Raw genomic sequence first — 20,387 nt, 5'->3', positions numbered from 1 at the left:
TTCTTGTTTTCCTCGAAGGTGAGGGTGGGAAGCACCACCAAACTCTGGGCACCAGGGAAAATGCTGGGTGGACGGTGTTCAGAATCAAGACCGACCCCTGCCTGTGGCAAGCTGTGCCCTGACCATGATGACAGCTTAGAGGAGCAGGCAGCCCATAGGGGCAGTCCCACACGGGCAACAGGAAGGTCCCTGAGAACTACTTCTCCAACCAGGTGTGGCCTGAGCAGGCTCAGAAGCATCCTTTGTGAGGCCCCTTGGAAATAATGCCGATGGCCATCCCCTCCGTGTGACCTGAGGACATCGTTTCAGGGGTCAGGCCAAGCACTGCTGTGGCCAGCCACGGCCAGGCTTCTGGGGCCGGCTGTGTCTTGACCTTCCAGAAGGAACACGGATTACTGTGTGTGTCTGCCCCTGTCGCGGTATTTCTGTAAAGGGGTTCACGGTATCTAGTTGATAAGGTAAGAGCAAAAAATCGAGAGGACTGGAAGAGAGGACCCATGTCACACAGTTATCGGCACTCCGCAAAAGCCACTTTTTCCTTTTCTTCCGCCAACACAAGCATTTCCAGTTTTCTGCTTTTATTTCACTCAACAACTATTCACTAAGCACCTGAGCGCTGGATACACGATGCTGGCTAAAACACCCTGCGTGCCGTCTTGGAGATTATGTTTTAGGGAGAAAGAAAGAGAAATATATAAATGAGAAACCAAGTAATATAGTTTCAGACTATGTATGACGACAATAAAAAGGGCATTTTCTTTAAGGGATGTATACTCTTTTCTCCAGTATGCATGCAGGGTGAGAAGCAGAAAAGGCAGCAGAGGAGGCAGAAGTTTGGATGTTCTCACAACTTTCAAAAGGGTTTTGAACAGCGGTGCCCTCCGTCTGGCCCTGGCTCGTGATGGCAGGTCCCATGAGGAGCCCATCCCGCGGCTCTGCTGGGGACCAGCCCCGGGGACTCTTTCTCCTCCAGTGGCTCTGACTGATTCGTGCCTGGGAGGAGGGTAGGGGGGTATCGGAGGCACAGGCAGGGCTGGTGGCATCTCAGCCCTTTGGTGGCACAGTTTGTTTGGTAGCCAAGTGGCAGGAAAGCTATGTATTTATGAGCTTTATGGCTCTAATTATTTTTCCGCAGAGACTATAATTTTGTGGGTTACTTTAGGAAATGTGGAGGGTTTTTTTTTCTTCTGTCTCGGTTCTAGAATTGCTGCATGATCAGGGGCATGGATGAAACCTAGGCCATGAAAGAGACAGCCCAAACCAGCAGGGACAGGGACAAACAGAGAAGACATGTGACCCTACTCCCTTCGGCTCCCCGAACTGATTTCTCTTTCTCCAACTCTCTTAGGGCTCTTCGCGAATTTCCTTCTACTCTCTCAGGACCCTGGATCTGCCCCCTTTGAATACCTTCTATGACCCATAACACAAACCAACCAGAAGAAGAGGGGGAAGCCTCTGCTAACGCTCCTGGAAGGCGACAAGCACGTGATCTTTGGCATCTCTGTTCGTTAGCCTGACTTTATTTTATTGTTTTGCTTACTTTTTGACATTTTTATTTATTTATTTTGAGAGAGGGAGAGGGAGAGGGAGCACAAGCAGGGGAGGGGTAGAGAGGGAGGGAGAGGGAGAGAGAATCCCAAGCAGGCTCCACACTGTCAGCACAGAGCCCAACGCGGGGCTCAAACCCACGAACTGTAGGATCGTGACCTGAGCTGAAATCAAGTCGGACACTCAAGCGACAAAGCCCCACAGGAGCCCTATTAGTCTGATTTTATACGCTGCAACCTTACTGAAAGAAGGGCCCAGGGAATCACACGCTTATGACTCACAGGGCACCTTGGGAGAATACTTGTAGGATTCCTTGTCACGTAGACAGCTGATAACTCCTGTCTGGTAAGCAAGCAGGGGGTTCGAACAAATGTTCCCACTGCAGAGACAAACAGACGGACGCAGAGGAGTTGTTGCGTTCCCTGCGTTTACAACCAGGACTTTGCTTATACGATGCCACGCAAAGGAGAGAAAAGTGGCAAATTCATGCAACCATTTTAATATTTCCCAACATCCAGGTATTTGGAATTATTCAAGGATCCAGCCTTTATCTTAAAAGCAAATGGGCAGCAGAAGTAACACGGCCACCATATTAGTTCCTACTAAGTTCAGAGCTTTCTCATTTACCGTTCCCTTGCTTTGGCATTTTTTTGCAGAACACTCTGGTTAGTGATACACCAACCAGTCAGGGAATTCTATCAGAAGGAAGGAGACGGACTGATATTTATTTGCTCCAAGTCAACCACCGCCCTATGGGCTTCGTATAGAAAATCTTCATCCTTTCAATAACTTTGGCGTTAACGGCATGGTCCCCAGGTTGAGCCAAAGAAGCAGAGAAGTTAAAGTAACTTGCCCAAATCCTCAGAGCTACCAAGGTACAACACGAAGACTCAAACCCTGGTCTGTTTGTTGACACGGTTCATCCACACTACCAGGACTTGAGCTCATGGGCCAAATGAGTTTAAACAGAATCTTGCCACGTTTGTGGACGTACCTTATTGCCAGATCAGAGGCAACTTATTCACACTGGACCAACATTTCATGACATACACTTTCAATAGGGAGAAAGGCATTGGGTAAATTGATAAAAATCAACAAACATCACCGAACCACCAAAAAAAACTCTAAAAACCCTCAAAAGTAAAAACAGAAACAGTTTAGAAATTTCTTCTGGCCAATTTTCTGATTTAGTCACTATTTTATTTCTATCCATTGCACGGACAACTTGGATCTGGGTTTGAATCCTGGATGGCCCGTTAACCAGCTGTGTTCATTTATCCAGTTTGGATACCTTATTTTCCTGCTTGGGCCTCATTTTCTTTTAAAATAATACCTACTGTATGGGGTTGTGGAAAGCATTATATACGAGAGTGCGTATAAAAGCATCTATCGCCTTCCCTGGGGTGCAGAAGGCCCTTCGTAAACAGGAGCAATTATTATTACCATGAAGTAAGATCAGAAGTATTTCTAGGTTCTGTAGAATGCACAAACAATTCTTCAGCAGTTTTTCTCTCCTAACCCTTAAGTATAAAATGACACTGCTCTTCAAAGCAGAATCTCCACAATTTGGTTGTCACTTTTGGGCTCCTGGTCGTGGCCATCAACGCCACTCAGGTCTTCCTGTAGGTAGAACTCTGCTAAGTCTCCTCCCTGGACACGGTGGAGAAAATGACTCTTCATTTTAATACAGAGTCTATAAATGGGGAAGCTTTAGGAGCGGCTCACAGACTGTGTGAGGAAGACAGATTTTTCTTCGGGCTGAGAACTGAACCAGCTTGCAAAGCACTTGAGCTATTTACGACTGACATTTAAGCAGCTACTGTACCAGGAAAGAGGAAAATAATGGAAATAATAACCCTTAAAATTCCCATTGGACACATTCCTGTTGTAGGAACCCTGGGGCCGTGGCTCAAATATTGACCACCGGAGCAAATGCCTGGTCCCCTTGCCCTGGGTCAGGTGGGGTGCAGAGCTGAGAGCTCCTACTTAGAAAAGTCCAACTGGATCCAAGAAGGGGAGCCATTGTCATCTGCACCCTCTGCGGCCGGCCGACATGCCACAGTGAGACACGCTCGGAACATCCTGAGCGCTTTCCTGTGCTCGCACCCCGCACAGCAACCCAAGGTGTTTGACGTTCTTGCCCACGGAGTCGGGTTCGGGGCCAGGGCGGGGAAGGAGGGAGAGGGTCTGCTGGAGATGTCCACAGAGGGCCAAACAAGGGGCTGGGAGTGGGCAGAGCCTGTTGCTGACCGGGGCACCAGGGAAATGGGACACCGCAGGGTGGGAGGGAGGGAACGCTCCGGTTCAGAGACGCCATCCATTTTCATTTAAAATATCCTCAACCCACCCAAAACCCTAACGCGTGGTGGCCTCTGGCTTCCAAATTCTCAAAGTGATAAGCTGCCAAAGTAAACTAATTGCAATGTGTCTCTGTAATTGCCATGTGTGGGTAGCTACAGCGATAGTAAAATGGTTCTGTGAATTCTGACGGTGATAATGAAGCATTTGGAGATGACATAAAATGAAGGCTCTCAAAACCAGAAGACCCAGAGAGTCCAAAATGGATTTGAAAGCCTGGCTTTGTGGCCTGGAGGAAACCATAACCCCTCTGAGCCTATGAGTCCCTGTTTCCAAAGGGGGGTAACAGTCCTCATGCGGCAGCATCATCATCCCCACAGAAGGAAGGGGAAGAAGCAGTGGGAACAAATGGATGGGGTGCAGGGCCCAGGTGCCCATGAGTTGCCGCTCATACCCAACACCTGCCTGGGACTCAAAAAGCCTGGATCCGTGTGAGGCCCCGGAACGGAGGGTTCAGGATCTGGACACTGTGTCTGGTGGTCATGTGACATGAACACCTTGGCCACTTCTTAGGGTTGAGGAGAATGAGCTGGGAATTTCTGTATGAGCGGGGGCCACCCTGTTGCTGGTGTATGTCCCCCGACTGAGGGGCTGTAAGGATCACACGAAACGGTAAGCGTGACAGTATTTGGCAAACAGTAAAACCCGCTGAGAATCCTAGCCCCTCTTGTCCCAACAGCCTGGTGCCACTTATCCTCCTACATTCTCTGAGTACAAAGGTGTATCTGTCCTGGTCGAGGAGAGCTCTGCCCCATAACGCTCACAAGCAACTGACTCGGGGGCACTCAGGCCGAAAGCAGAACAAGGAAAGAATGGCAAAGAATGAAGATTTAATCCCCTGTGCCTTTGTCCTTCCAAGCTAGCTCTGTTGTAAGAAAGGTCTGGCAGAGAAGAGGATTCCAGACACAGGTAAAGTGCTGCAGCCCCCGCTGGGGTCTGTGCGAGCCACCCTGGCTCTTGACAGGTTTTGGATTTGCTACATTTACAGGACTTCCCTGGGAAGTAGAGGAAGAAGAAAGCTGGCAAGTATTGACTTTCTCTGCCACTGGCCAATTGCTTCCTCTGGATGACCTCTGACTGGGGAAGCACGGCAAGGGAGCACTGATCCTACGGTTGGGGTCTAGGCCAGTGACTCTTAAAGTGGGTACCATGGCATCAGCTCTAGCTCAGCTCCGGGCAGACCTAGTGAATCAGCACGCCTGGGTGAACCACCTGGAAATCTTCATGTCTAACAAGGTATTTCTTACATTAAAGACTAAGAGGTACTAAGAACACCTTTAGATGATTTTTAACCTTCTGAAAGTTTTCCAAATGAAATACACCAATAGGAAAACACAGAACAGCTCGGATTTCGTTTGCAATGGAGGAAGAGAGGACTTCTGACGGGCATCTCCTTTCCTGGGCTGGTCCCCTGCCCTTTCTGCTGGACTCTGAGAACCCTTGGGGATAAAGTCACGATGACTGCCCTTAAGTGACTTTGGATTACACTCTGAGCAGATATGGATCAAGATGGCCTCCCTCCCCACCCCCGGGGCCCTTTTTGCATATTTAAGTTCTTGGTCAAGGTGAAATCATGGGACCTCATCTGAGTGACTCAGAAGTCTTGGTCTTACTGTGGGCTTCATACTTATCTTGTGACACAAACTTCTGTTGTCCAGCTGTAACCAGATTTCCACAATATATCCAGTCCACTGACTAGGTGACTTCTTGCTTGTTTGAACCCACGTCCGTGATTACACAATTTCCGAGCACTCTCATCTAAGAGTGGGCCCCAACTTGTGCCAATGGTTTGAGTATTTCTCCTGCTGAACCTCTGCCTCACAGTGAAGTTCCTGTTCTATACTACTAGGCCTGCCCCAAATCTATTCTCTTGAATGTTGAGATGACATCTGGGCTTGAAGTCAATCAGTAAAGAAATATATATAAGTGGGTTTGAGATAGCAGAGGGGACACTACCTTTATGAAACCTTAAGAACGTCACTGGATTCCAGGATCTGTGTCCCCCCTTCCACCTGACTGCCAGGAAACTTGCCTTTTTATCTTGTTAGACCTTGTGGTCACTGACTACTAATCCAGACCACCAAATTTATGACCTGCTGTCTCCACTCCACTCCTTTGGCTAGAAAGAGTTCCTCCCACCACCACCTGGGGGTCCATGCTCTGATGGGTATGTATAATCCACAGGGTCCTTCCTTTCCTGCTCAATCGCATTCCACTGCACACTGAAGTCCTGAATTTTGAGTATTAAGCATCTAAAAAATGTGCCGAGAGCTACAGGGAATAAATAGATGGCATGATTGCTTGCCTACACATAGACCATAAGGAATATTCTCTGAGTTCAAAGGTTTTGCTTGCCAAACATCACTCCTTGTATATAAGCTCGGGACAGGCAGGAATTGTGTCTGTTCCCTCTACCTAGATAGCTTTAGCACCCCAAAGAGGATCCAGCACATAACAGGAGCAGAGTACCTGAGAATGAGTCAATGACATCCACACTAGAGCCTCCTGTGCAAATACCAATGGTGAGAGGGAGCATAACAAAGCTCAAAGATTCTGATCGTCTACACAATAGCCCATCAGTGTGACTTCCTGTTCTAACATGGATTTCCTTTTTTTTTTAATGGAGGAAGAAACAAAGATGATGAAGGTTTGATTGGCCTGGTGCAGGTGCCCTGAGAGCTGTGCTTCTTCAGGCCACCTTTTTGTGCCAGCTGCCTGAGAGGCCACTGAACATGAGGAAGTGAAAGACTGGGCAGAAGAATTAGGTAACTTGACCCATCCATAGAATGCCCTGCTCTCTTTTAGGAAACCATCCCAAGGTCAAGGAACCTGATCCACTACTCTGGGTTCCATCTCTAAACAGGGGCAGAAGTGTATTTCCTACTCTCCTCACAAAGTTACAGTGAGAATTCAGGGATTCCTCCAACAAATATCTTACTGAGCACTTCCATTATAGTTACTGATATAACTTACTGATATAACTGATGTAACATACAGTTACTGATAACACTTTTGTACCTAAGAGTAATTTATAAATTGCAATATAAATGCAGGCACTGTCCTTCACCTCACCGGTATGAATAAAAACACCACAGCAGCCCAGATCCACAGATGCCAAAGACCTTAGGTAAATGCTTGGCTCATTCAGATCTCCTGAATCATTTGGCCATCGTGACCAAGAAAATTTAACAACTCAAAAGAAGTTGTGCTTTGGGATGTGTGATAAGAGACTGGATTTGGTGGAGGAATGCAGGAGGGAAAGGCTGGCTGTTACACTTAAATGATCCAGAAAAATGTCTGAATGTTTTTACTTCAATGGCCACATCTTCTAAGGTCTAGTTCTCCGAGACCTTGCTAGAGAATGAAATGGAGAGGTTAGTCAGAACATTTTGGAAATATGGAAAGGGAAATTTTCTGTAATCAGAAAGGGTGCTCACAATTGTAAGTAAACCACCTAGAGTCCTAAGGAAACTGGGTTGTTTTGCAACATGATCTGAGCCCAGATGATCTGAGGGAGCACAGATCAAGGCAGTTCTGGCGTTTCATTGTTATTTTGTTTTCTTAACACAGTGGCCTCATTACCAGTAACCCATATGTTCCTGATGTTGGCTCCCCCGGCTTTTATTTTAAGGAAACTCCACCCACAGCTATTCACATTCTTTCTTTAAACCATCAACTGCTTATCATGTTTACAAGGAAAATTCCAACTAAAAATACAAGAATTACAAGACACAGATTGCCATTAATATGTTCATCCCTGAAGAGTCCAACTAAGCAGCCTGTAAAATAGAGTTATAAGAAAATATTTAACTTGAGTTTAAGAGCTCCATTCAAAGAGAGGCTCAACTTCACGAGTTGCAGATATAAGACAGAACATTCGCTTCTGGAAAAAAAAAATGTCATTAATTCCCCCAAAGAATGAAAAAGCCCTGTATCTGTAATAATGCTCCTCACTTTTCTATAAATGCTTTTAAGGTAACTGACAGGAACGTCACAATAGTCAATGAAACGGAAATTTTCTGGATATTTTCCTTCTCTTCGATACATTTTTGGGTTCCAATTAAGAAAACAAACCACCATTGCCGGTGACCTGGCCTGCCCAGCAGGGTGAAAGAGGAAGCAAAATGCTCAAAAAATAAAAGAAACACCCAAGTAGCAGTTATGGCCATTTCATCCCTCTTAGAATGAAAGCACCTTTAGAGCTCAATAAAAAAATGAAAAGCTGCCGAACCACAGTAGTAGCCAAGGAAAAGCAAACAACTTTGTTGCACGAGCTGGCGAGAATTAAAATGCTTTGATGATGTCTAGGGTGGGGAAATGGGTGCTGTGCACTGTGGTGGCATCTAAACCGGCAAAGCCTCTGGTGAGGGATCTATGGCATCACCTATCCAACTTTACAGTGTGCACATCCACCAATCTGGCAACTTCTCTTCCAGAAATAATTCCTGGAGAAAGCGTGCAAAGAGATACATGTGTGCGTGAGAGTGTTCATGTAAACACTCTTATGTGCATGAAGAGATTTAATACAGCATTGTTAATGAAAGCAAAAAAAAAAAAAAAAGGCTGTCAGTAGGGGAATGATTTAAAAAATGACATGTTCCTGTAGGTACTGTATAGTTATTTATTTTATTTATTTATTTATTTATTTATTTATTTATTTATTTATTTATTTAAAAAATTTTTTTTTCAACGTTTATTTATTTTTGAGACAGAGAGAGGCAGAGCATGAACGGGGGAGGGTCAGAGAGAGAGGGAGACACAGAGTCGGAAGCAGGCTCCAGGCTCCGGGCCATCATCAGCCCAGAGCCCGATGCGGGGCTCAAACTCACGGACCGTGAGATCGTGACCTGAGCTGAAGTCGGACACTTCACCGACTGAGCCACCCAGGCGCCCCAGAGCAACTCCTTTTTTAAAAAATTATACAGGGGGCACCTGGGTGGCTCAGTCGGTGAAGCGTCCGACTTCGGGTCAGGTCATGATCTCACGGTTCGTGGGTTCGAGCCCAGAGTCAGGCTCTGTGTTGACAGCTCGGAGCCTGGAGCCTGCTTCGGATTCTGTGTCTCCCTCTCTCTGCACCCGCCCCCCCCCACATTCACACTCTGTCTCTCAAAAATAAATAAACGTTAAAAAAAATTTAAAAAGGAGTTGCTCTATATACATATACCTAGAAAGCAGAAGCATGTATATTTTTAAGTTAAAAAAAAAAGTAAGTCATAAAATAAAATGCAGAATGTGAGCCCATTTTTATAACAGGGCATGCGTGTATTCACATGGATATGTGTAAGTATATTTAAGTACACATACACACACACATTTCATTTCTGTAAACATTTAAAAAGTCATTGTCTTCACAGTCATTATCTCTCATCAGTGCTGGAGGCAACTTAAACTCTTTATAAGCTTAAGTACCCTAAGCACGTTAAAAAAAAAAAAAAGGAACAGGTAAATTTTTCCTTTTCTAATTTAAAATAGTCTTTGAGAATTCTTAAAGTGTGTTTTAAGGACTGTGGTAAGAGACCAATAACCCTGGTTTGTTGAGTTAGTAATCAGTCTCCCAAGTGACCTGGGGTGCACGTGCTGGAGAGGCAAACGCTCCCCCCACCCCCGCCCCCGTGAGGACAGAGAGCGAGCGCTCCCTTCCCTATACCCACAGTAGACGCATATCCACTGACCCAGAGCACAGACTCTGTCATCAGACGGTCCTGGGTGTAGTTTCCAGCTCCACCATTTCGAGAGTAAGAAATCTAGGGCAAGTTACATGATGTTTCAGTGATTCAGATCCCTCAACTATAAAATGGGATTAAACAATCCCTTTCTTCCTTCCTTCCTCTTTTCTTTATGAGAGAGAGAGAGAGAGAGAGAGAGAGAGAGAGAGAGAGAGAGAGAGAGAGAGAATCTTAAGCAGGCTCTACAGTCAGCACAGAGCCCGACACGGGGCTTGATCTCACGACTACAAGTTTATGACCAGAGCCGAAATCAAGAGTCAGTTGCTCAACCGACCGAGCCACCCAGGGCCCCAACGTACACCCACCCTCACGAACCATCGTCCCTGAACTGTCAGCAGAAGCTGAGCCCTGGGAGAACCGTCATTAACCCTCCCACACTTAAAACTTGACACAGACAGAATTCCCAAGCCACTAAAAACTTCTATAGCACTGTATGCACGGGCACCATCCCGAAGGAGAGTGAGTGTGGGACTGGGGTGAGACTGTTCCTCAAACCGGCGCTGATATTCCCTAGGTATGTGACCCGGAGCAAGGTGCTTTATCTCGCAGCCTCGCGTGGGAGGGGAGGGTGTGTTGGCGTTTTTACTAATGTTATTCTGAGGGTTAAATAACACAAGTGGACGGGGCGCCTGGGTGGCGCAGTCGGTTGAGCGTCCGACTTCAGCCAGGTCACGATCTCGCGGTCCGTGAGTTCGAGCCCCGCGTCGGGCTCTGGGCTGATGGCTCGGAGCCTGGAGCCTGTTTCCGATTCTGTGTCTCCCTCTCTCTCTGCCCCTCTCCCGTTCATGCTCTGTCTCTCTCTGTCCCAAAAATAAATAAACATTGAAAAAAAAAATTAAAAAAAAAAATAACACAAGTGGAGGTATCCGGAGCACCCAGCATCTGGAACCCAGCAGAAAAAGCACAACAACCAACAACAGTTCTAATCAACTGGGCATCTACTATGGGCGAGGCATTTGTCTCTCATTCTTACACCAACTCTGAAAGAGAGGTATCGCTACCTCCCTATTAAGAGCCAGGAAATGGAGATTCGGGGCATCACATGACTTGTCCTTAGGGTTCCCCTGCAGATCCGCCTGATTCTGAAGTTCTTTTCATCTCCTTTTTTTTTTTTTTTTTTTTTTTTTTTACCCCCCTACAGTTCATTATTTGTCTCCCTGTATCATTTGGGCAAGTCACAATGTCCTCTTCTGGTGATCCCTTCTGAGATAATATGACCGATTTCAGGGTATGTAAGCTACTGGCTATGAATACTTTTGAGAACTGAAAACAACGCTTTGGCAGCCTGGGGAAACAAGGGACTTTTACCTATGGGAAAGCCTCGAAACACCTCTTCCACCGGCTGCCCCGGCTTCCCCTGCTCACAGGGCGGCCCCTGCCTCCCTCTTCACTGCCGGACACTCAATCCCAGGTGCACAAAGACTCATGGGAAGGAACACTTCCTGTACTAAGCTAACCTTAATGTGTCAGGGAATCACTGGACCATCCCCTTTCCTCCAGGGAGAGGTCCCAGGAAGTTGGGTGAGCCCCGGCTATGTAATGAGAGAGGCAGAAAACAGGAGCAAGTGCTCAAAGAAGGGCCCCGGAAACTTGACTCCTAATCACGGCTTTGCCAAGGGCTGGCTCTACCAAACGGTTGAAGAAGTCATAGGCAAAAGTCCCTTTCCTTCTCCTCCCCCTCCATCCTTTTGCTCATTCTTATTTATTCCATAGGCTTTTATTAAGCATTTACTGCGGGCAAAACATTGCATGAGAATACAGTTCCTGTCCCGAGCACACTTAGTTTAGTGATGGCTAGCTGACTCAGTCATTTTTTTTTTAAATATATTTTTTTTCAACGTTTATTTATTTTTGGGACAGAGAGAGACAGAGCATGAACGGGAGAGGGGCAGAGAGAGAGGGAGACACAGAATCGGAAACAGGCTCCAGGCTCCGAGCCATCAGCCCAGAGCCTGACGCGGGGCTCGAACTCACGGACCGCGAGATCGTGACCCGGCTGAAGTCGGACGCTTAACCGACTGCGCCACCCAGGCGCCCCATAGTCATTTTTTTTTAATGTTTATTTTTGAGAGAGAGAGAGACAGAGCGTGAGCAGGGGAGGGGCAGAGAGAGAAGAAGGCACAGAATTCGAAGCAGGCTCCAGGCTCTGAGCTGTTAGCACAGAGCCCCACACAGGGCTCGAGCCCATGAACCTCAAGATCATGACCTGAGTCGAAGTCGGACTCTTAACCGACTGAGCCACCCAGGTACCCCTGTTGACTCAGTCATCTTAACTATTCTTATGGGTATGTGGATTTAATCTGTGTGTGTGTGTGTGTGTAGATACTTAGCTACAAATACAGACTACTCACAGTTCATTTCCATAACCAACCATTCAAACAGCTCTTCTGATGAAGAGCCCCTCCCACAAAGCCCAACATGCTTTGTGCCAACTACATCCCATACACGCACCTAAATTTAACTTTTGTTTCATAGAATTAGCACAACTGTCAGAATTCATCAAGTACTAGTTATGGAAGACTGCTCTTGGGGCAATTCTGTAGTAATTAAGTGTATAAGAGTAATTAAGAATTTCTCCGGATCTAATACTCCATCCCTAGGACTATATGAACATTAATAACCTCATGGCTGATACCAAAAATGAGTCCTGATTGGGGCTGCTGATGGTACCATCGGAAAGATATCACCGGCTCATGCTCCTTCAGCTTCCTCGGTGAAGATCTGATTTACAATCAATCTTACCGGTTTTCCAGAGATTTCAAGGGGAAGCGGTGACACATGCTTAAATTCTAAGCAATACGATTTCTAGGCTTGCGATGTATTATTTCACAACTGCACGAACGCAGATGTGACTAAATTTCCTGTGGGATGGGGTATGTTTATTGTCTCTACCATCTGCCTTCAAAAACACTAACCTTTAAACAGTTCACATTAACCCCCGGCAATGAGATCAGCCACGGTGGTAACCCATAGGACTCTTCTGGAAAGTGCCATTGCATAATCGCTGTAAGTAAACAGGGAGTGTAGAGGAAGAAGGTAAACGTCCTCATTCCATTTAAATATCAATGCTCTGAGGGTTCTTCAGCTTGGAAGATGGTTGGGCCATTTGGTAGGACAAGCCATTTACAAACGTGTTTTGTTCCGGGAGGCCTGTTGGTGGCCGGAAACCTTTTGTTTCCTGGTGTAGTCAATTTCAATGGGGCTGTCAGCCTTACCACGCCACACTGGGGAGGGAGAATGCCACCAGCGTCTGGGAGCTGACCGGCCAGCTCCTACAGGGCCAGCAGGCAGGGCAGTACTCAATCACGAGCGAGAACCACAGGAGCCAGGACGGACAGAGAAGGCTCCCGCTCCCCGCCAGTGCCCTGCTATCAGCCTGCTAGGGCTGGGAGGCAGCTCTGTGTTGTTTTCCTAATGAAATCTAATGACTGGGTCACGTGTGATGGAAATCTGTGCGTTGGCAACTGGCAATTCCAGAGGTGAAAACAAGAGCAAGCCGTGGAAAACACAGAGACCTGAGCGACTGGGAGGCAGAATCCCCAGAAAGCCTCTACGCTGGATTTCTCAGAGGCGATCTGTGTGAAGGAATCTGTGAGACAGTTCCATTTCACAGATCAGAAAACCGGCCCAGGGAATGTTTGGCAGGCCCTGCAGCGTGGCTACCTGATAAAGATCATTAACAGAACCGCAATTTTGTTAAGCCTGGCAATGCACCGAAATAGCCTTCCTCCCAGAGATCCTTGCAGGTGAGGGTGGCCACGTGACGAAGTGCGGGGGCAGGGGGGGGGGGTGCTTGTCCTTCACTGCTCTCTTGCCCTCTGCCTGACACTGGGACAAGACACAGAAAACGTCACACCGATGCTGTCACCAGGCGGATGGAAGCCACAGATGCCAAAGCCGGAAGCTGGCAGGGGCGGGCACATCGTGGGCTCCGTGGGCCACCCCCGCACCGAGCAGTGTCTACAACCGGGCGTCATGCAAACCCATACACTGGGGGTGCTGCTCTAACACAAGAAGCAAACTCAGAAAAGTCTCGAGCTCTGTGCCCCGTGGGTTACAAAGAACAGGCTCTCTGGGAAAACTTGGGATTGGGACAGGCCACTCAAACTCGACGAAAGCTTCCAACTACAGCACTAACAACATAATCAAGAGGGAACTGGAGCAGCCAGTTCCGGGTGGCAGGAGGCTCCTTGGTGGTTCCAAAATGCACAACAGCGGCAACTGGAAACGTGGGCTGGCAGGAACTGAGACGACAGGTGCTAGAACCGGCTGGGCCAGTAGCCAGGGGCCGCGTGAGGCCAGGTGCGCTCCTCTCTGGGGAAGGAGCCCTTAAGGTCGTGCTCATTTCCAGTTGTATTAAGATTGGGCTAAAGGGGCTCCCGCCTCTGCGGCAGCTGGGCTGAACGCTTTTTCATCCTCTTCTTTTGCTACTCCAGCTCGTCTTGCCTAGAAAAGACTGCGGGCGGACAAACAAAATTCCGCGCTATTCTGACATCATTCCTCTACTTTACCAGCCGCACCTGAGTGAACCAGACTGTTTATTCAGGTCACTGTTATTTGGCTGCTCTATGGGGATGGTCTGATATAATCCCAGCAGTTCGCGTGTAACATTTCTACCTCTCCAGTTCCGGTCCCCACACAATGCCCTGGCTTACTTTCCTAAAATGGCGGGATGGCTTCTCCACTCAGTGGTATTACACTTAGCAACAGCCCCAATCCCTCCCTGAGCTCCTCTTGCTGGTTTCCAGCCTCCTCTCCCTCTCTGGACTCCAAGGCTTAACCTGTGCCTCCCAGCCACAAACAAACTGCCTTTGGCTCTACTCTCTGACATGCCATGCTGTGGTCTGCGTTCCTGCCTGTGCACTTCACTTTCCCCTGCCCGGAAGGCCTCTGCCCGCACAGCCTACCCAATGAGCTACTCATCTTCAAAAGCCTACTCTTGGGGCGCCTGGGTGGCGCAGTCGGTTAAGCGTCCGACTTCAGCCAGGTCACGATCTCGCGGTCTGTGAGTTCGAGCCCCGCGTCAGGCTCTGGGCTGATGGCTCAGAGCCTGGAGCCTGTTTCCGATTCTGTGTCTCCCTCTCTCTCTGCCCCTTCCCCGTTCATGCTCTGTCTCTCTCTGTCCCAAAAATAAATAAACGTTGAAAAAAAAAATTTTTTTAACAAAAGCCTACTCTGGAGTCCCCTCTAGGAACGCTTCTCTGACACCCTCCTCTGAGATAACCGGGTACTTCTTGATATTAGTAGCGGTGGTATTGCCTGTATCACTGAATCGATTAAATGACATTCATGTCATTTGCGGAATTGAATGTGGCCTCTCCTTGATGGGTCCAGAAGCAGGAGGGTTGTGAAAACCCTGTTCTAAGAATTCCCATGGCATTCTAACAGCCCGGAATGAATAGGGCATTTAAAAAGAAATTATCCATTAGCACCGTAACAAAATGTACAAATATCAACTCTCAGGCAACTAATCCAGGCAAAATTCTGAAGCTTGCCCGGGCAAGAGAATGGTCCCAAAGAGAAAGAAAAGACTGAGGAACAAGCTTACATGATTGGAAAGGGTTGTTCCTCTGTTTACATCTAAAATAAAAGACTAAAATGTACTTACAAGTTGCCTTGGAGATACCACCCAAACAGACGCCCGTAAATGCTATCAACACTCAAACATGAAAAGAAAGGACACCTTATCCACCTTCCTCATGAAGGCATTATCAATGGACAGAATAGATGAAGAATCGACAAAACTGAGCTCTAGTCCTAGGTCATTCACCAGGTGAGGGAACTCGAAAAAGCAATACTATTCATCTTTTCAAAGTACGCCTTTTACAAAACACTCATTAATATCGTAACAATGTTGTATGGTGACAGATGGTAAGTACACTTATCATGGTGAGTGCAGTGTAACATAGAGAATTGTCCAATCACTACATTGTACACCTGAAACTAATATAACATTGTATGTCAAGCATACTTTGATAGTAAGTAAATAAACAAAGACACACACACACACACACACACACCACAAGGTCAAAGCGCTGTATCAATTAATATGGCGGGAGTGAAACTCAGTGGGACCTCATTTTCATCCACATCTGTAGGACCAAAGGCCTTTGAATTCTAAGGCTCTCTGTAAGGCAACAGCATCTACATACAAATATATTTCCTCATGGAAAGACGCAGACACATATTTTGGTGTGCCTTTGATTTAGAAACACGTAGATGAAGAACATGGCTTGGAAATGTGCACCTCTTGTAAAAGACATCCAAGGGCTTTGCCAAGAAGGCAGCAATGCCTAGACATTTGATATTCTTCTAGGTCTCAGTTCCCATCTCTAAAAATATACTGATGACATTTTCTCTGACCTCTACCTACCGCATGGAGTACGGAAAGGATGGAGGGGGGACGGCACTCAATAAAGCCATGACCTTCTTGAAAGACAGGACACTCACTCATTGTGGCTGTTGTGTTAGCAACTGTGACACAGTGCTTGGGCTTTTAAAGACCTAGTTTTTTTAGGGGATGAAGTTCCCCGTGACCAAGATGCTGTATGACGTCACCCAGCAAACTAATCCAACCGAAGCTGAAAGGCACGGCCAATAATTACAACTCATTTAGAAGGTCTCTGCACCTCCTCTTGCCCCCAGCACTGTATCACCCACTTGAAAAATATTAGATCAATTTTCTCCTCATCCTAAGGAGCAGTTGACGAGCAATGATCGTGCCTAGAAAGTTCCAGAAAAACATTTTCAGACAAAATGCTTGGAGGATGAAGTAAGGCTGTGTCTGGATGCCTACTCCGTCATTCCCAGCAGTGGCCCAGTGGCTAAAGCATGGACACTCCCTTTGCAAGCCCATCACAGCAGGCCACTTGCCCATCTTCTACGAGAGAGTTATGATCTCCCAGTTTGCACAACCGTAGTCTGATCTATTCCAGAAAGACTCACCATATGGATTTATTTTTAGGCTGCTGTTAGCAGTTTCTGATTGGCCATGGGAATTTTTAACAATTAAAGTCAAAGTTAAAAAAACAAAACAACTCAACAATTTCAAGTTGACGATGTATTCATGATTCCACTAAAGAAGAGGAATATGGAAGAAGAGCCTTTGGCCAAGAGGTAGGGCAAAATCACAAGGCAGATGTCATTTGCTGGGTCTTGTTTCATTTTGCATTTGTTGAATGCGAGAGTGTCAATCATCTATTCAGTAAATATTTACTAAATGCCTACTTTGCACCAAGAGTTACGCTTGCTCTAAGACTAGAAACATTATCCCTCTTCTCAACGAGTCCCATAAAGGCAAGGGAGGGAGGGGCACCTGGGTGGCTCAGTCGGTTAAGCGCCCGACTTCGGCTCAGGTCATGAACTCGTGTGAGCAAATTGAGGAATCAGCAAGAGACAGATGGAGGAGAATCCTAGTTTTCAGAAGGAGTTGAAACTCTTATTTAAATGGATAGTATCCCCTTTGCCTCCAGGAAGCAAAAGGTTATGCATGGTCTGACTCTACATGACTTGGCATCTGAACTCTAGGGATGTTCACAGAAACAGGTGGCTGAGTCAGCAAAACTGGTGTAAAGAAAGAAATTAAGCCAAACTTAGTTCTCCACGTATGTTCCAAGTTACACAGCGGATCTGTACATTTTGTGAACACCATCATGATTTTTCTTGCTTTCCTTCTCTCCTCTTCTTTCTCTCTGCACTTCTCAAGTATCTACGCATCTTCACAACATGCAGAGTACTGTGCGAAGTTCTTTCCGAGAAAGAACGAGTCAGAAAATTCTGACCTCGGGAGGAGGTAAAGGCAGGTTTTCCTCACAAAGTAGTAATGCACGAGGTAGAGAGAGAGAGCCAGAGTGCCATCAGAGAGATACAGGCGACGTGCAATCAGAGTCCAGAGTCAGGAGAGATGAAATCCAGCTAGGAAACCAGGGAGGGCTGCTGAGAGGAAGTGTCATTTCACCTGGGCCTTGAAGGATGGAGAGGCTCTGGGGATATGGGGCCTGTGGGAGGAGGGGCACGCCTGGGCAAAAGCATTCCTGTTCCCTTTTACGTGACTGTTTTTTGTTTAGGAAGTGAGATGCTGTCGTTAGGGCCTATCTGTGAGGTGTTGAATTCCTGACCAATGAACAGACCACCATGTTGGGCTGACCACTTTGGGGTGTCATAAGTTATATCAGCTTAGCGCCAACACCAGGAAAATACTATGAGAGTTCAGGATGATGAAGGGTGACGTTCTATTTTATTTTACAAAAAGTTTTTGAAGTTTTTATGCATTTGAGTGGGGGAGGGGCAGAGAGCGAGAGGGAGGGAGAGAGAATCCCAAGCGGGCTCCGCCATGTCAGCACAGAGCCTGACACAGGGCTTGATCCCACAGACCATGAGATCGTGACCTGAGCCAAAATCAAGAGTTGGACGCTCAACTGACTGAGCCGCTCAGGTGCCCCAAAGGGTGACATCTGAGAGGAAAGCCGTTAAAGCCAAAGCCTGGTGTGGGACAGAACCACAGGAACTCACCCCTGGTAACTAAGACATCTGTCTACAAGCGACAGCACAACATCGCCGTTCAAGACTCAAGGCGGTGGCCGGCTCCCCACTTACCATGAACATGGATTCCATTTGGTTGAAAGGAAGCATTTGTTTCTGGCTGGTAAGACTTCAGGTGCGCCGCGCCCGCTGGCTGCTGGGGGTGGGGGGGCTGCGTCCTCTGCATGACCGAAGAAGCAGCTGGAACCCTCTGGGGGCTGATGTGAGGGGACGGGGCAGAAGGTACAAACCTGGGAAAAGGATCGTAAGAGGAAGCGTGAGGGACATTAAAAAGCAGGAGCAGAGGCAAACTCTTCAAAGCTGAATTCTAATGTCCACAGTGGCTGGATGAGAGCATGACAAAAAAGCCCTCAAAAGAAATTGGTGAAGACTTTCCTCTCCCCTTTTCAACCACTGACTTCTCAATGGAGATACTGAGGGGATGAAAGAGATCAACAAAGGGAAAATGCAGTCACAGTTTGGGTCTGTGAAGCCTCTCCAAAGGCATTTCAAATACTCTGGCTTTGGTGAAATGCAAAGCACGTCTTTTGCCAGGCCCCTTTTTTTCCTGCTAATTTTTAAATTCGTTTGCATTTCAGGGGAAATTTGATCCTTATGTTTCTGATTCATTTACACTTAGCTCATAAACATTTTGTTCCGCGAGGTAAGCCTCTCTAACCCTGTTCTCTTTCAACAATACATTTTCTTCTGCCAAGACTGCGTGAATTTGAGCCTCAAAGGTCGAGTGGGGGACCCAGAACCCAGGCTACCTGCGTGGGTTCCGTGCGCGGTAGAGAACACTGCCCAGGGCACAACGGGAACACGATGTGGGACATCTTTCACAGTCACGCGTGCTAATCGTAATAGAACTGTCGGCAGCTTTCTGAGCAGGGACATGCAGATGTTCAAACAAGGGGACACGGTCAACTAACCTGAGATCCAAGCCTGACAGCTTTCTGCCAGTCTTCTAAGTGTAAGGGGGCAAGTGGCAGGGTCTCACTCCCTGGGTTCCAAATGACAGTTCGGACCTGCCAGCGCTGAAGGGAAGGTGGACCCGCGAGTGCAGGGTTAAGGTTTACCGGTGTCCACGGACTGCTGTCACGAGCGGGGCGGCCCGGGGAACCTGTCGGTGTGGTGAAATGAAGCCGCAAAGTAACTGGGGAGCAAACTGTGTCAGCAGTGAATTGGTCAGTCCCCCCCAAAAGGCCCAGTAAGCTGAAAACTTCCAGTGGGTTGTTTCTGACACCAGCTGAAAAGACAGGCTTTGTGTTACGCCGACTCGGAGAGGTTGCCCGCGGTGTTCACGTCTTAGTTCACAAGGATGAGTCCCTTCACGTTGCTGGGCTCTTGTGTAGGGCCATGGATGGTAGAAAGGGACACGGAACCGGTCAGATTTATAAAGTGACTTGCAATGCTGTGAATCGGGGCAGTTAACAGGGCCCAGCCTGGGCGTTCGTGCTGCGGCAGTAATAAAGCGTGGGCCAAAATCCCCCTGAGGAGGCTGTGAGGGAAGGGGGTGCGGGAACCAGGGAGGGGGGTTGGCACTCGCCAACCTCTGGAGAAGAGAAGTCTCTGGACGAGGCCGAAACACGCTGGCTGGGTCAGATGCTTATTTTCACTTTGCTGAAGGAGACCGGTAACTGAGCGCCCCGGGGCCGGGGAAATACGTATCTTCCAAGTGTCTCATCCTAATTGGAATTAGCCTGAAAAGACGTGCTGAACTGAATGGCTCTGAAAGCCATTGAGCCCTGGCCAGCAAATGAGCCCTGGCATTGCCCTGAGAACATCTAGTGAGAACTTGCAGGCCGGGATTCCTCATATGGAGGCGATTTTCCTGGGGAGTATGTCTCTAATGTGTCTGGCAAGGCTGTCTGAGGTCGTGGGCAGGGGCTGAGGAATTGTGGGATCGCAGGCTTCAGGGCTAAACGGAGTCCACACCACCACCCAACCCCCTGAGCCCCGTGGGCAGGAGGCCCTCAGGGAGAGGGGGGAGGATCTGGATTGCAAGACAACCTGTGTCACGGGCATCTCAGTTCTGGTTCTGAGCAAGGCAGCGAGCTCCTTTGCCTTGCTTCCTAATTCTGTTTCTTCATCTGGGAATAAAAGACGTGGCACACTCTCGATGGTTTTCTGGTCTTTTCTCTGGTGCTTCAGCCGCTTTTCCTTTCTGTCGAGGTCCAATGGGGCAGAGATGTGTGGATGGCACCAGTCACGGTACGGAGAAGTCTGAGCCTG

The 20,387-nt window shown here is 47.7% G+C and overlaps 1 protein-coding gene across 8 annotated transcripts in view; it reads right to left on the bottom strand.

Moving 5' to 3' along the window:
• Positions 1-20,387, bottom strand: part of GLIS3 (GLIS family zinc finger 3) — a 547,835-nt gene that overhangs the window by 12,251 nt on the left and 515,197 nt on the right. For all 8 annotated transcript variants that reach the window (XM_045043118.1, XM_045043119.1, XM_045043115.1 and 5 more), the window contains one exon: positions 18,228-18,403. In XM_045043118.1, the coding sequence (XP_044899053.1) occupies positions 18,228-18,403 (176 nt within the window). The remainder of the gene's footprint in view (positions 1-18,227; positions 18,404-20,387) is intronic.

The sequence above is a fragment of the Felis catus genome, chromosome D4 (assembly GCF_018350175.1).
Source record: "Felis catus isolate Fca126 chromosome D4, F.catus_Fca126_mat1.0, whole genome shotgun sequence".
Taxonomy (NCBI): Eukaryota; Metazoa; Chordata; class Mammalia; order Carnivora; family Felidae; genus Felis; species Felis catus.
The sequence above is the reverse complement of the archived record's forward strand: the minus strand, read 5'-3'. Positions and strand labels throughout refer to the sequence as shown.